The sequence below is a fragment of the Balaenoptera physalus genome, assembly GCF_965194825.1.
Source record: "Balaenoptera physalus genome assembly, chromosome: 5".
NCBI classification, from domain to species: Eukaryota; Metazoa; Chordata; class Mammalia; order Artiodactyla; family Balaenopteridae; genus Balaenoptera; species Balaenoptera physalus.
The window spans coordinates 74,141,215-74,157,408 of NC_138884.1; the positions used below are offsets into that span (position 1 = coordinate 74,141,215).

Genomic DNA, 16,194 nt, shown 5'->3' on the forward strand with positions numbered 1-16,194 from the left:
TGGGTGGGGTGGGAGGGAAGCACTGAAAATTCAATTTATGTTCTATTTCTTCCTGAAAAAAAATCCATGCAGTAAATGAGTCATCTCAGCCTATATTCAATCTTTCCTCAAGATTCACTTTATACGAGAGAACTGAACTGAGATCAGGTTAGGGGCAGGAAGAAAGAGAGGGCACTCTTCTATAATTGAGGTCAGCCAATTCAGACCCCTAGAGAGCAGGTTCCTCTGCCCCTTTCAGGCAGCCCTTCTCCCATCCCCCCCTCTTCTCCCATCCTCAAATGAGCAAATGGTAGACTCAGCCCTGAAGTAAGCATTCGGGAGAATGAGTCAGCCTCAGAGCAGGGCTCCTCGCTTCCTTTTCCTGCAGCGAGGCTAACACCTTCTTCCTCCCTGAGATTGCCACGGCTCGGCTTGCCCCTCTGTCTTCTGGCATCAACCACAGGGAAGCATCTGAGATCCAAGAGCTCAGAGAGAGGCAGAATTTAGCAGTTTCAGGGAAAGAGGCTTCCTAGGTAACCCTCCGTCATCCCTTACCAGATTGGATCTCATCTTCCAACTTCCCATCCTTCCCTCCCATCCCCTTAACCCCTTCCCAACCCTCTCTGGGTTGGGAAGGGTGAGAATTGTTTCCCCGTAGGGACCCTTTAAATAACTGATGGAGGCCAGGTTTGTTGGGCCTAAACATAAGCAGTGTCTGGTATCAGCACTTCCCCTGTTTCTTTTATTTGTTAGCATTGCCCTTTTCCATGAGAAAAGGTCATCAAAGCCAAAATAATATTTATTTCCTATGCTTGGTCCCTTATGCCTAATACCACCCACTTCCAGAATTGGATTCATATTCATTTTCCTAGAACAAGTAACACTAGGAGAAGAAAAATAAGCATGTGATGCTCCTATGAGATAGTTAACTCAAGCTGATTCACACTGCTGATACTTTGGCAAAGGCAAGAGGGACTAAAATGTTGACATATTCTCTGACTGGGGGCTTTGACCTCTTTATAACTGTCCCACTGTAGGACAATGTTCTCTACTTGGGGTGGTCGGGGGAGGGATACCTATAGGAACCCAGAAAGAGGTGAAGGATGCTCTAATGGAAATAACTTTTTAAGGTGCATTTGCTGGGGTCCTAGAATGGGTTTTTTCTCATGACAGTAATTAGATATCGCCTATATTTAAATTAGAGAAACCTTACAGAATCCCGACCCCTGTGTCTTTTATCATTTTGAAGTCAGTGTGAGAAGGGGCTGGGAAAGCTCTTATCAGCCCCTTGGGAGGTTAGAATGATCTTCCATTTTCTATTATCACTGATTCAATCCCAGTGTAGTTGGCGTTGGTTCTTAGATTGGTTTCCAGGATTTTTATCCCCTCTTGATGTCCTGGGACTCTTCCTAGAACCCTGGTTTTAGTTGTTAGATGTCTTATCAGTGGAATAAAGACCTCTAAAGGTCTCCTCCCAAAAAGAATGAAATGTTAGTTACTAGAGAAAAGGACAGGAACAATATTATTTTGCCTCACCCCTTCCCCATCACAGTGTCTAATTATCATCTGTTCTCTCAGAGTAAATAAATCTCCATCAATGGGCAAGGCTAATGAGGGCATCCATTCATAAGCAAGCAAGGGATGAATGTCTTTCCCAGGGGATGACTGAAACAAAGAAGAGAAGGAGAAAGCCAGGTGGAAAATTAGTATTGATGTGAGTGAGATGTGATAAGATTCAGCTCCGGAGGTGAAAAAAGCAAGCAAGGTGTTTAATGATTTTTGTTGGAGAGCAACTGGTTTGCTAAATTATTATATACATATGTGATTTAAAAAATATATATCTGTGGAAAATAGTTGAGCTTTTCTTGAACCTCCTCCCATCCCCCAATGCTAGGGTTCAATTTATTAAGCATTTGGATGCCAACTCACCGATTCACAGATTTGGTCATTGCTGAAGTTATTTTCAGTAACTGTACGTTAATATTTTGCTTCATTACTAGTATAAAGATGTGGGTGGCTCTTCTGAATGAAGCCAGCTCAATCATTTTGTCTTAAATGAATCCTGATAGAAAATGAACCTTTCCCCCTCCAAGTTTTAATTAGTCAGTCTGTAAAACTCTGCCATTTATTCAGCTCTAGAAACTGGAAATTCTGTTTAATCAGACCTTGTAGCCTTGAAACCCCTGCAGAGCTACCTCATTAATGAAACTGGAACTATGCTGCTCTCACACCAGATTCCAGAGTTAACTAAATACACACATGGATCACAGAAGCAAATATGCCCACCTTTAGCAGTAGAACGTTGGTTAAAGCCACCAAAGATACATGAGCTCTGTATTCTCCTTAAGGTTGGAGATCCCCAGGAGTGAACTATGGCACCCAGAGAGCAACCCCCAAAGAGAAGGCTTCCCTACGAGTAGTCTGCTGCCCCTGGCTTTAGATTACTTTTCTCTGCTGCCACCCCACAGTACAAAGGTATATAAGACAACTGATCTTGACAGCTGTTAGGCACTTCAGTGTGTAAACTGTTGAACAGTTAGGGAGAGTTATAGGCATGGTCCCTTGCTGTTCAGCCAGGTGAGCATTGGTGCAGAGCCCTAGACCGTGCTGTGGGCTCACTCCCTTCTAGCTCTACAGACCTTGAGCCTTAGAAGCACTCCTTCCCCTGTGGTTCTCCCCCTTTCTTCTCATGTTGGGCTTATGCTGAAATGCCTTTTGACTCCCTAGATCTCCGCAGAGATGAGGTCTTCCCACGCATGGCCCTAGAACCCACCCTGTTTGTTCAGAGGTTGAATCTGCATCTGGCTGTGCTAAGTCAGAGCCCTCTAGGTGTTTCTCACCATACCATCTCCATCAGCACATTCCAGGTCTGGCATCTATCCCACAGCTGTGTTCTTTTTGCTTCCTTTCTGTCCCCTCATCTACTGACCCCTAGAACAGGTAAATTTTAGAAACACTACAAGGGACGGTAGGAATCCCCTAAGTTTACCTCTTCATTTACAGTTGAGCTGACTGGCGCTCTAACTTCCTCAAGCTCTCAGAGCCAGTTGGTTACAATAGAGCTTCCTGTTGGCAGGGCCCAGGACTGCAGAGCCCCCAGTGGTCACCTACAGTATGACATGAAAACGTCTTCATTCTCAAAGTGGGCCATGATGTGTGAAAGGTTGGGAAGCACAGGAGAATAAAGCCTGGAGGTCCTGCCTTCCCACACAGCCCTCTACTCATCCTCTCCCATGTGGATTAATGCTTGCTGCTTCTATTTCTTCACTATTGCCTCTTCAATGTTGTTGTTTAAAAATCCAGATTCCTCCTGGCCAACCTGGTTCATACCCCAGACTATTCCCCAGCATGGGTCTCCTTATCTCCACTTTGCAGAATCCCCTGCCCTTCAGGGGTATAATAAAGGCAGATCTATATGCCTTTACATACATTTTAAAATGCATAAAATATGCTTTAGCCCTCACATGGTACCTTGTCTAGAAGTATCCCATCTGGGGCTTTTCCTAAATCCATGGTCACTTTTGCAAGGTGTGAATATTTGGGTCACACAGAGCTAGATTTTGAGTAAACTGGGAATCCCACTTGCTCTTTTCTCACTGTTCAGTGGCCCTGGAGCAGGAGCGATTGGTCTAGACTACTCCATGGATACTCAAAAAGGAGTGCCCCAAGGTTGTTCAGTGCTTATTTTTTCATTCATTTTATTCAACAAATTCTTACTAAGTGCTACTGATGACTAAGGCCCTTGAGATTATCACACATTGATGAGGTATAGCAGCCATACAGATTTATCTGGGGCATCAAGGAGATGCTTCAATTTCTTTTATTCATTCAACAAACATTTATTAATCTCTGTTAAGCCCTTATGCTAGGGGCTAATGATGGTAAGATATGCAGACTCTGCTTTCATGGATCTCATATTCTAGAAGGAAATGTAGATTAAAAACAAGTGAATACACAAATAAATTAATTACAGATATTAAAAGTTCTGTGAAGGTAACAAAGTATTAACATAGAGAATAGGAGATGGATGGAGAATCTACTTTAGATAAAATGGTTAGGGAAGGCTTCATTGAGAAGGTTCTATTTAAGCTGAGCCCTGAGGATTATTTATCATCAGATAAATAATGAAGGTCAGATATTCTAAGCATAGAAAACAGTATGTACAAAGGTCCTGAGGCAGAAATATAAGTATCACAATGAGAAGAACCATCCCCAGGGACTCAGTTCTTGCTTTCCTCTTTTCCAGCTGGGCCACAGAAGCTACTTTTAGAAAGGGAATGGACATTTCAGTTTTTCAGTATGTGACAGGTAATTTTGCACATTTCCCTCCTCCAGAAATGGTTCAAGCAGCGCCTGGCCCAGTGGCGGCTATCAGAAGGCCTACCCTCAGAGTGCAGATCCGTCACAGACTGAGGAGACGGTGGTCATTGGCGGCTTCCCTCCATGAAGACCATCTGCTATTTCTCCCCTTGGCTTAATCAAGCTCTTTTGGTTTTTCAGTGTAGTGTCATATGCTCCTCTGTTAGCTGTCCTGCTATTTAACACAACGTTGTATTTTTTTTTTAATGTACATAACTAGAAAAGAAAATAACAATAGGAAGCTATGGGCAGCTTCTGTGTAAAGCAGTGGCTTGGCTGGAAGTGGTGTGGCTTGCATTTCCTTTGGGTCATGATGACAGATGGTGTGAAAACCATCTAAGTTTATTTTTTGACCATCACCTCCCAGTAACAATTTACTTTCACCATCCATTTCAGAACAGACAAGGCCTCTGTTGAAAAGATAGCATGACCAAGAGGGAGAAACATTCCTTCTAATTCTACTTCCCTAAGTCATTTTCCTTGTGTTTCATTTAATATATTGAGATTGAGTGAGAATGCAGAGGGAATTTGAGTTATTCAGATTCCATAAAGCAGTTCCTTGGATTATAGCTGAATTAACTTGGAAAGCACTCAGGCTGGAAGACAGAAACTTCCACTGGCAGAAAATCAAGTAACTAAGGAAAAAAATCCACAAAAGTCTTGAATTTACCTTATTTAAATGCATTTGTTAAATTCATTTTGCTAAACAAAATGAACTGCTTTTTGTCTCTAAAATGATATTCTAAATAAAACCTTAACATTTTGTTGAAAATGCACTGAGTCCTCTGCAGATTTTTAACTGAATAATAAGCATATCAAAGAAAAACAGAATAGCTCAACATAGAAGCCACCTGCCAACAGAGCTGTCATTTTCTAAATCCTTGCTCCTCAAAGAGTCGTCCAGGACTGGCGTCATCAGCATTAGCTGCAGGCTTGTGAGAAGTGAAGAATCTCAGACTCCAATCCAGACCTACTGAATCAGAATCTGCATTTTCAACAAGCTCTCCAGGTGGTGTCTATGCACGTGAAAGCTTAAGCAGCACTGCTCTAAAGGACTCTACAGTCGATTTGCATCCATTTTCTATCAGAGCACATTAAACATCTTAGCAGTCCATTGGTTAAGATTGTGTTTGATTGCATGGAGCAGTAACTTGATTACAATGGATTAACCAAATAGGCTTTTTGTATGTTTGTTTAATTGATTAATTATTTTTACATAAGAAATCAGCAGGTAGGTTGCTCCCTAAGATTGCCAAGAACTTGCAGACATTTTATCTTCTTACTTTCCTATCTTTAGCATGTGGCTCTTGTGTTTATGGAGACAAGATGGATGCATTTCAAGTAAAAAAGGAAAAAGCAAAGGGAAATGCCAGCTAAGACTTTTCCCTGTAAAAAAGGTTCCTGGAGGCCCCCATCTAGGGACTTCCCCCTACATCTCATTGGCCAGAACTGGGTCACATGGCTACTCCCAACTGCAAGGGAGTTGGGAAGGTGAGTCTTTTTAATTGGACATAGTACTGCCTTGAGAAAAATTAGGGTTCTGTTGGTAAGAAAGAAGGGGAGGATGGATATTGGAAAAGCCACTAGCAGTGTCTGCCAGCCCAGCCCAGAATGATGCTGGTGTGCACTTCTGAACTCTTACCTACAATGCAGGCATAGTCTTTTCAGTTCTTTAAAATAAAGAGCCCAGAATAAGAAATACTAGCGGTTATGCAGAATACAAATGTTTACAAGACCCCATTAAACATCCTTGGCACGCTTCCTCGTCCTCTACCTTAAAACATTTCTTCTCTAAACAGTACACAGTGAACCAGGGTCTGAGCAGCACAGCCTCATCTGGCTTGCTCCTCTGCAACCTAATTGATGGTGGTCTGAGAATCTGTCAGCACAGGGCTGGATACTGACATCACTTTCTGGAAAGAAGGAAGGGAGGAGGTGGGGACAATACAGGAATGTGAGCACATCATACATACCCGCGTAGAGAGAGTATTCTTTACCTTTCAAAGCACTTTCATAGACACAGACTAACAGAGAGAAAAAAAAAAAGTGCTGTTAATATGACTGTGGGCAAAGCAGATCCAGACAGAGCATGGAGATTTGCCCATGTCAGGCAATGAGAGAGATGCTAAACCAGGTCTAAGCCCCAGCTCAGAAGTCTTTCCAGCACACCAGAGACATGATTCTAGAATAAGCCATCCGGGACAAGAAGAGTTAACCAGCTGGGCAGAGACTGTGCCTTTAGCCGGGAGCTGAGAAGCATGTTTAGGACAGAAGGATCACTTCCTGTGTTTATCAGGCCCAAGAGTCAACAGTCCTTAAATAGCAGGTGCTGGAAGGGAATGAGGATCAGGTATCCTTTAACTAATTAATTATTCAATTAATATATATGTTTAACTAGAGCCAAGTTTTTTATTTGTTCATTTCTTGCATTTGAAGTACTCCTGATGATACCATAGTCCTTAACCACCACTCAGCTTCAACCAACCACTTTGCCAGGTTTTCCTCTCTGTCAGTTTTTCAGAGGCCTACCCATTGCCCTAGTTTCTCGTTGTCATCAACCTTAATTAGGTTGATTTAGTGTTCAGCAGGTGGAGTGAAATCTTAAATGTACCTGAGCCTCCACCTCTGCACTGCTGGGCAGCCTCAGGGAAAGAGTCAGTGCCCTTTTAAATGTAAATTTGTTACCAATATTAACCTCCGTGAGTTTACTTTTTCAACTGTAATACAAAGATAGCAATACTCTACTAAAAGAAAAAAAGCACTTTGTAAATAGTAACAATAATTACTATTGCTAGTACTCTAGAGCTCTCTAACTCTAGATCAAAATCTTTTTAGAGCTCCCTCTAACTCTAGATCAGCTCTCTTTAGAGCTTGCAGTGCAGTCCAGTTTGGTAGCCACTAGCCACATGTGGCTATTGAACACTTGAAATGTGGCTAATCCAAATTGAGATGTGCTGTAAAGTGCCCACCAGATATCAGAGCCTGAGTATGAAAAAAGAAAATGTAAAATATCTCATTAATAATTTTTCTCTTGGTTACATGTTGAAATCATAGTGTTTTGGATACACTGGGTCAGATGAAATAAATTATTGAAATTTGAAAAAAAAAATTACTACTGCTACAAAGTACTAATGAGGACAGGGAAAGGTTCATTTTGATGCCTGAGGTAAGTCTTAACCAGAACCCAGAGCTCTAACTAACTTTTAATATCAGGAGTCTCTTCTGGACACCCAGGGTCACACACCAAAGTGGTAATACCCACCCCAGGCTGAGAAAAACTGCACAATCCCCTCTTTCTTTGCTGTGTGTCCTAGTTCTGTTGCTGACACTGTTGGTTGCTTAGCCTGATAATTATTCCCAACCCCTCTCTCTGTTACCTCCTTTCTCTACCAAGGCTGCTGAGGCTGGAAAACCAAAATACAATACTACTCCTGTTTTCATCCTCACGCGGAGCTGTGGTCATGTGACACAGTCTGGCCAATGAGGTTTAGGTTTAAGCGCGCAGTGGGGGGGGCAGGGAGGCGGTGTTAGAAGGCTTTGGGGAAGAGTTTTTTTGGTTTTTTTTTTGGCTGTGTGGGTCTTTGTTGCTGCACACGGGCTTTCTCTAGCTGCGGTGCGCAGGCTTCCCTTTGCAGTGGCTTCTCTTGTTGCAGAGCACGGGCTCTAGGCGTGTGGGCTTCAGTAGTTGTGGTGCGTGGGCTCAGTACTTGTGGCTCGCGGCTCTAGAGCGCAGGCTCAGTAGTTGTGGTGCACGGGCTTAGTTGCTCCGCGGCATGTGGGATCTTCCCGGACCAGGGCTCTAACCTGTGTCCCCTGCATTGACAGGCGGATTCTTAACCACTGTGCCACCAGAGAAGTTCTGGTGGGGAAGAGTTTTGTGTTTCCTGCTAAAACGTACAGAAGCAGCAGGCTCTGTCCTTTTCTCTTGTCTTGAATGGCACCAGTTTCATTTGTTAATTGTAGAAACAGATAAGCAAAACAAACCCCAAACAAACATACAATAAAACAAACAAACCCCATAAAAATTAACCATGATCTCACCATGCAGAGGTAACCCTAATATTAACCTTAATATTCTTGAGGGTAGGCATGTTTCCAGCGCATAAATACACAGGGAGCTGAAGAAGAAACCATTTTAGGAGGTAGCTGCTGTTTGAACCACTGCTCTGAGAGGATGTATAAATGAAAAACGCTTGTTTTTCACTGCTACAACACTCTACTCAGAATATTTCAGTTCTGACACCAGATAGGTGGGGTTTTTTCCCCCCCACATGCAGCGATTCTGTGACACCAATTGGAAGTCTTGCAATTCAATTCGGTCTGACACTGTCTACCTGGAGTTAGCCTCAGATCCCACAGGTTAAGGGCTCAGTCCCACAAGACTGCCCCCCACTTCAGATGCCAGTCGCAAGCCCAGGTTGTTACCTGTGCTTCTGATCAACTGGCTGTAAATTGGAGGTTTCCAAGACCCCCTCCTCGGATTGGATTGATTTGCTAGAGCAGCTCACGGAACTCAGGAAAAGTTTTCTTACCAGATTGCCGGTTTATTATAAAGGATATAACTCAGGACCAGCTAGATGGAAGAGGTGCAAAGGGCAAGGTGTGCGGGGGAAGGATGTGGGGCTCCCAGGCCCTCTCTGGGCACAGCACTCTCCCAGCACCTCCACCTATTCACCAACCCAGAAGCTCTCTGAACACTGTACTTCAGGGGGTTTTTATGGAGGTTTTTGATTGATAAAATCATTGGTCATTCACTATTAAACTCAATTCCCAGCCCCTCTCCCCTCCCTGGAGGTCAGAGGTGGAGGGGTGGGGCTGAAAGTTCCAACCCTCTAATCACCTGATTGGTTCCCCCGGTGACCAGTCCCCATCCTGTGGTTATCCAGGGGCTTTCCAAAAATCACCTCCATGACATAAATTCAGGTGTGGTTGGAAGGGGCTTGTTATGAATAACAAGACGCTCCCTTCACCTTTCTCACTCTGGAGCTACTTCAGAAACTGGAGCTATTTGAGGGCAAAAGACCAGATACTATAACAAAAGATGCTCACGTTACTCTTATCACTTAGGAAACTACAAGGGTTTTAGGAGCTGCGTGCCAGGAGTAAGATGAAGAGCAACACATGTATTTCTTATTATTAATCACAATATCCTTAGAAAGATTCTTCCTAAGGGAGAATTTGCTCTTTTGTTTATGAAAGCGTCCTGATGAGTGTTTTTGGCTATAAAACATAGGTCTAGAAGGAGAAAAAAAAAATGAAGAATTCAGTGGCTGTGCACAATAAAGTAGCAGGAACTTAGGACTGTGTCCCATGGACGCTCAGGTAGGAGGCTAGCTGGGGCCCTCAGGCACTGAGAGGAGAGATGGAGAAGAATGATCTGGTATTGGAGTGCAGGCTCCAGCAACGAGTTGGCTGACCCAGAAGGCTGGTGGAGTTGGCTCAGAGACTTCAAAATGTCAAATATTCATTTTAAATTAACACCTGTACAATGCTGGTCCACTGCTGCCATTCTGTCACTGCTGTTTGTTATCTTCTACCTTTAGGAAAGCACTATTGCACAAAATAGCCGTGCATTGGTGATGCTTTGGGAGCCGAGAAAGGAGCTGCTTGGGCCACATTTGTGGCCCACAGTGGACGGCAGAAGCTCTGTTTCTGCCTGCTCTCTTCTTATAAAGGGGTAACACCACTCCTTTACATTTGGGGAACACCTCCCACTTCATGTGGTCCTGGTAGAGCAGTCAATCACAGTGTCCCAGGTTCCCCACTCTACTCAGAATTAGACACACGACCCAGACTGGCCAATCACAAAGCCACCTCCCTTCACACACGGGGACTGAACCAAGGTATGGGCACTTGACCTAAGCTGAGCCAATCAAAATCCCTCACCAGAGTTTTCCCAACTGGACCGGGAGGGGCAGTACTCTATTAACCTTGTGCATGGAGGGTTGTGAGGGTGGAGGCCTGGGGTTGCAGGCAGCCATCTACCCAGCCACGTAGAGAAGGTTACACTGTAATGAGAGACAATGGAGGCAGGCAGAGATGGAAGTTAGAAAAAGAGAGAGAGAGACAGACAGACAGAAGCTAGGTCCACTCTTCCCTCAGGCCATCCCAGCCTTCCTAGCTCTGTGAACTAGTGAATTCCCTTCTTGGTGTGTCTGTCATTTGCAGCAAAAAGAATCCTAACTAATGGGAGAGTGAAGAAAGGAAGAGAGGAGTGCGTGGAAGGAGGAATATTGGCCACTAGGGGAATTATGAATCCAGGAGAAGCAGGAGCTTAGAGTAGAAAAGAGCCAGGAATACATAGGCCAACAAACCCTGAAAGTAATTGGACAGAGTACCAGACATTTCTCAATCGCTGGGGACTTGAGAAAAAAGATTATTTTTCCATATTAATGGAAAAGATTACTAACAGGTAGATAATATTTGGATAATAAGTACATACTTTTTTGAATTAAGTGCAAATATATGGTAGATATGATTTTGTTACCTTCCTGGGGACATCTGGCTACTCTCCCTCAACCCTGGCCATCTCCATGTAGAAATCTTGTTCCACATATTCCACTGTCCAGTAAAGGGCCATTTTAAAACCTCACACTGTTTCAAATGTATACCTGCCCAAACTCAATGTCAAAGTCACTAGCAATAATAATGGTATAATTTAAAACTTCATATTCTCATCCCATGATGCAAGTACTAGGGGGTAGTGGAGCACACGTAAGTCAGGCAGGGATGCAGGACATGAGCCACTGTTTATGTCGACAAGGAAGGACAATAAGATTTCTTGGTTTTCAGAAGGCTGGTGCTTTGATGGTGTGGGCTCTGTGAACAATTATAGGCATGAAGAAGCAAAGGTTTCTAGAGAGCTTCTCCCTTCAGCTTCACCATCTGCTGTATTCTGACAAATATTTCAGCACTGCTGCACTGGGGATGTACTCCTGTAAACATAAATTTCAATGTGGCTCCTTGTAAGAGTTTACCACCTAAACTTAGAAAAATATGAGAAACACTGGACTTGAATCTCAATTTATGTAAGTCATCCAACTACCTAGATACAATGACCAACTGACTCATAGTTCCTATGACTCATCCTTGGAGTTCCAGATGAGCAATGCAGAAGGATTTTCTTTCTCTTTCTCCCAGATGGAGGCTCCCTCTCCCCACCCCTTTTTTAAAAAAAGCTTTCTACTTTGGAATTTGGCACTGCCTGGGAGTGAAGAAGGCAAGTCTCTGGGGGTAGTGATGCTGAGGATAAGAATCCTCAGGGCATAGCATAGGAACCATAATCCAGAAGCTTAGAACCTTTTCAAGATATAGAATGTGTGTTCATGTATGAGAAAAACTGTATATATATACAGCTATATATATATATATATATATATATATATATATATATATATATATATATGTCCCCTTTCTCCAGAGTGGGAGAGCTGAGGCAGAGAATTCTGGTTGTCCCCTTAGCCCTTCTCTCTTTCTTTCTGTAATTTTTATCTGAGGAGAACGGCTGCCCAGCTAAAGACTAAATTTGCTCACTTCCCATATAGTTAGGTTTTATAGCCAGCCTCCAATGAGCTCTGCCTTCTGGTATTCACACATTTGCATAGGCCCTTCCCACACTGAACAGGGGTTGGTCTGTGTGACCCAGTAAAAAAAAGCAGAAATGATGATGTGTCACTTCTGAGATTAGTTTCTAAAAGACACTACAGCTTCTCTCTCTCTCTCCCTCTCTCTCTCTCTCTCTCTCTGGGATTAGTTGCTCCAGGGAAAGGCAGCTGCCATGTGGAGAGGTCCACGTGGCAAGGTACTAAGGCCCCTGAAAACAGCCAGTGAGGAAAGAGGTCTGCCAAGAACCCTGTGAGTGAGCTTGGAAGTGCGTCCTTCAGCCCCTGTCTAGCTTTCAGACAACTGCAGCCCCTGAGCCACAAACCACTCAACTAAGCTGCTCCTGAAATGGCTTGATAGAATAAAGGTCTGTTGTTTTAATCTGCTAAGCTTTGGGATAATGTGTTAGGCAGCAATAGATAACTAAAGCTTTGCATGTGGTCAGTGAAGTGATGTGTGCTACTTCCGTGTCATGCCCCTAAAAAACCAAGTGTGTTCTCTTGTTTCTCCTTCCCACTTCCCATGAGCTAGAATGTGACTATGGTAATTGGCTGTCTCATATCATGCAGATGACCGCAATCCCTTAGGTGCTGGAGGGCAACAAAACAGAAAGAGCCTGGGTCTCTGTATTAGTCAGGAAATAGCAGGTTTAGCTGCACTACCAACCAACTTCTGATCTCAGTGGCCTAAAAGCAATGCTTTATTTCTCACTTCCACAAATCTGCTGCAGCTCTGAGAAACTCTTCAGGATGGCTGTCCTTCATATCAATAGTGCTTCCACAAATTTCAGTGAACAGGGAAAGGAGTGCGAAAGCCTTGCGTTGGCAACTAAGTGCTTCTCTGACACACCTCACACTCACTCACTCACATTTCACTGGCCAAAGCAAGTTGCATGACCACAACTAACCCCAAGGGGGCAGAAGAGCACATTTCTTCCTTATTTCCAGAGGAAGAAGACTGGAAATACTTTTTTCAGCAGAACTAATAATCTACCAAAGCACTCAGCACCATCAAGTCATTGCACCAACCCTGGACTTCTATATAGGACTATACCTGATAGAGAAAAAAGTTACATCTTGATTAAGTCACAGTGTTGGGGATCTCTTATTATAGAGCCTAGCTTTTACCCTAAGCAATAAAGGCATATAGATTAAAGAATGGATCTAGGATCTGCCTACCTACTAACTGATTCTAAAGTTATTGACAAGGAAAATGAAGGCACACAAATGGATAGTCCTGCTTGTCCTTCCACATCCACTCGGCATCCTTTTCTACCCGACTCTGTGGCCAAGGAGGGTGACATTACAGATACCTCAACCAGGCTCCCTTGCCCCCTGACTTCTGCTGGGGTTTAGCCAATGATAGTCACTAGCAGGAGATCAGAGGATAAGAGTAGAGTAAGATCAGGGTATTTTTTCCCAGTCTACGTCCATCCAGAGTCATGGTTTGACAGTGACTATGTTCTTCTAGCCAAGGCCACAGCCTCTGTCAGGGGGCCCTTTCCACAGTTATAAGTCTCTCCAGCTTTCAGTAACCTCTTCCTCTCCTTGACCTATTCTAATCCTAGAGGTAGTAACACTTATTAGCCCCAGTGTTTCACTACCCTTCTTGATTTCCCTTAAAACTCAAATCTTTGTAGAGTCCTTTCATTAAATTGTCTTAATTACTTCCGCCATCTATTTCCTGTCAGTACCCTAACCAATGCAACACTTCTCCCTTGACTGATAGCTATTAGTCAAAACAACCAATGACATAAGAAATAGGCAGACATGATAATCCCAAAAGGGTGGTGATGATCTTTTAGATCAACAATGTAATAATGAGATCAAATAGGCATTAGCACCCAAATCTCACAGCGCATGGGAAAGATGTCCCCTGTACTGGCATCATCAAGACAGTGAGAAGCCAAGTGGTATCTTAAATATTTGCAACTTTATGCCAAATCGTTCCAGCAAAAGCTTGTTGACATACTTATTCCAAAATTAAAGCTTATCCCCAAATATCTCCATTATTCATTTCAAATATCATTGGCTTACCAACTCAATTCCTTAGCTGGAGTTCCACTGAGTTCAGCCAGGAAGCTTTGAATTAGAACATGGAGTTTGCCAGGTTCATGTTTGAACAAGATTCAAGGAGCCTCCAAAAATCTCACAGGTCAAAGAGAGTACAGCTCACAGCCCAGCTCATCTGTGGTAAAAGAAAGAAAGAGAGAGAGAGAGAGGTGGGCTGGGGAAGAAGGGAGGGAGCAAATTTAGGGAGGGAGGCAGGGAGGAACGAACCTGCCTATCAAGTTCACAGGAAGAAAGATGATTCTTCAAATGAGAAGATGCCTCTTCCACATTAAAAAACCCAAACACCCTCATATCGGAGTGCTCCCCAAGGGGCACACATCTAGGGGACCTAGAAGAGAATGTGGCTTTGCTGCCAAACACGTCAGCTTCCAGTGGGGGGTATCTGCAGTGGCAGGAGGAGACAGATCAAGGAAAATGACTTTTATCCATAAAGATGTCTGGGATATAAAATCCTCCATGATCAAACAGGACAGCTGAGAGGAAAATAAAAAATATCACAGTCTTCATCCATTTATTAAAATATTCACTCATTCTAATCCAAAACAAACAACGCCAACAAAACCATGCGTATTTGTTAGGATGATTTTGGCTACAAGTGAGTGAATATCCAACTGAAAGTGTCTTATCAGGCTTTCTATTTTCTCATATAAGAAATGTAGGTGATTTCAGGTTTGGCTAATTTGACCACCTAACTAGGCCAGAGCTCTGTGTCATCCTCCCTGAGATTCTCTTCTCCTTCTCTTGGTGGTCGCAAGATTACTACTCCAGTTCCAAGCACCACATCCCACATTGACACCGCCCACCGTCCAGACACAGGAAGGAAAAGCCCTGCCTTTCTCTTCAGGCAACTCTCATTTTATTGTTTTAGGGAGGAAAAGCCTTTTCCAGAAGGCCCCCAACAGTCTTCCCCTTGCCCCTCACTGTCTGGAATTGCACCACATGTCCACCCCATGCTTATAACTATCAAAGATAGTCAGCACTTAGAACAGACTGGCACATAGCAGGAGCTCATTAAATATTTGCCAAATGAATGAAAGGTGAATTGGACTACCATGGTTGCCTTAGACTAATTCCAGCCCATTTCATAGAATCCATTTTCCTAGAACACACTGTTGTTTGATAGCTGAAGAAAATTTGCATTTTCTTTTCAAAGAAGAAGGAAGGAATAGCTTTTGAGCAGTCAGCCAACAGCATATGCCACATTACGCCATTTCTTTTTTCTTTTTCCTTTTTGGCCAAGCTGTGCAGCTTGTGGGATCTTAGTTCCCTGACTCCCCGACCAGGTTGATCCCGGGGCCCCAGCAGTGAAAGCACCGAGTCCTAACCACTGGACCACCAGGGAATTCTCACACCATTTCTTTTTTTTTTTTTTTTTTTGCTTTGTGTATTTCTGTATTATCTTTTTTTTTTTTTACATCTTTATTGGAGTATAATTGCTTTACCATGTTGTGTTAGTTTCTGCTGTAAAACAAAGTGAATCAGCTATATGCATACACATGTCCCCATATCCCTTCCCTCTTGCATCTCCCTCCCACCCTCCGTATCCCACCCCTCTAGGTGGTTGCAAAGCACTGAGCTGATCTCCCTGTGCTATGCAGCTGCTTCTCACTAGCTATTTTACATTTGGTACTGTATATATGTCCATGCTATTCTCTCACTTCATCCCAGCTTATCCTTCCCCCTCCCCGTGTCCTGAAGTCCATTCTCTATGTCTGTGTCTTTATTCCTGTCCTGCCCCTAGGTTCATCAGAACCAGTTATGTTTAGATTCCATATGTATGTGTTAGCATACCGTATTTGTTTTTCTCTTTCTGACTTCACTCTGTATGACAGACTGTAGGTCCATCCACCTCACTACAAATAACTCAATTTCGTTTCTTTTTATGGCTGAGTAATATTCCATTGTATATATATGTCACAGCTTCTTCATCCATTCATCTGTTGATGGACATTTAGGTTGCTTCCATGTCCTGGCTATTGTAAATAGTGCTGAATGAAGACTGTGGTGCATGACTCTTTTTGAATTATGGTTTTCTCAGGGTATATGCCCAGTAGTGGGATTGCTGGGTCATATGGTAGTTCTATTTTTAGTTTTTTAAGGAACCTCCATATTGTTCTCCATAGTGACTGTATCAATTTACATTCCCACCAACAGTGCAAGAGGGTTCCCTTTTCTCCACACC

General features: G+C 43.3%; 2 protein-coding genes across 9 annotated transcripts in view; one reads left to right on the forward strand and one right to left on the reverse strand.

The window, feature by feature from the left end:
• Window positions 1-5,110, forward strand: part of HOPX (HOP homeobox) — a 30,677-nt gene extending 25,567 nt beyond the window's left edge. For all 3 annotated transcript variants that reach the window (XM_082464510.1, XM_082464511.1, XM_082464509.1), the window contains one exon: window positions 4,315-5,110. In XM_082464510.1, the coding sequence (XP_082320636.1) occupies window positions 4,315-4,392 (78 nt within the window). In that variant the 3' untranslated portion in view covers window positions 4,393-5,110. The remainder of the gene's footprint in view (window positions 1-4,314) is intronic.
• The window catches only part of LOC309662087 (uncharacterized protein), an 83,227-nt gene that overhangs the window by 60,721 nt on the left and 6,312 nt on the right, over window positions 1-16,194 (reverse strand). For all 6 annotated transcript variants that reach the window (XR_014264499.1, XR_014264500.1, XR_014264501.1 and 3 more), the window contains one exon: window positions 13,977-14,127. The gene's annotated coding sequence lies outside the window, so the exon portion shown is untranslated. The remainder of the gene's footprint in view (window positions 1-13,976; window positions 14,128-16,194) is intronic.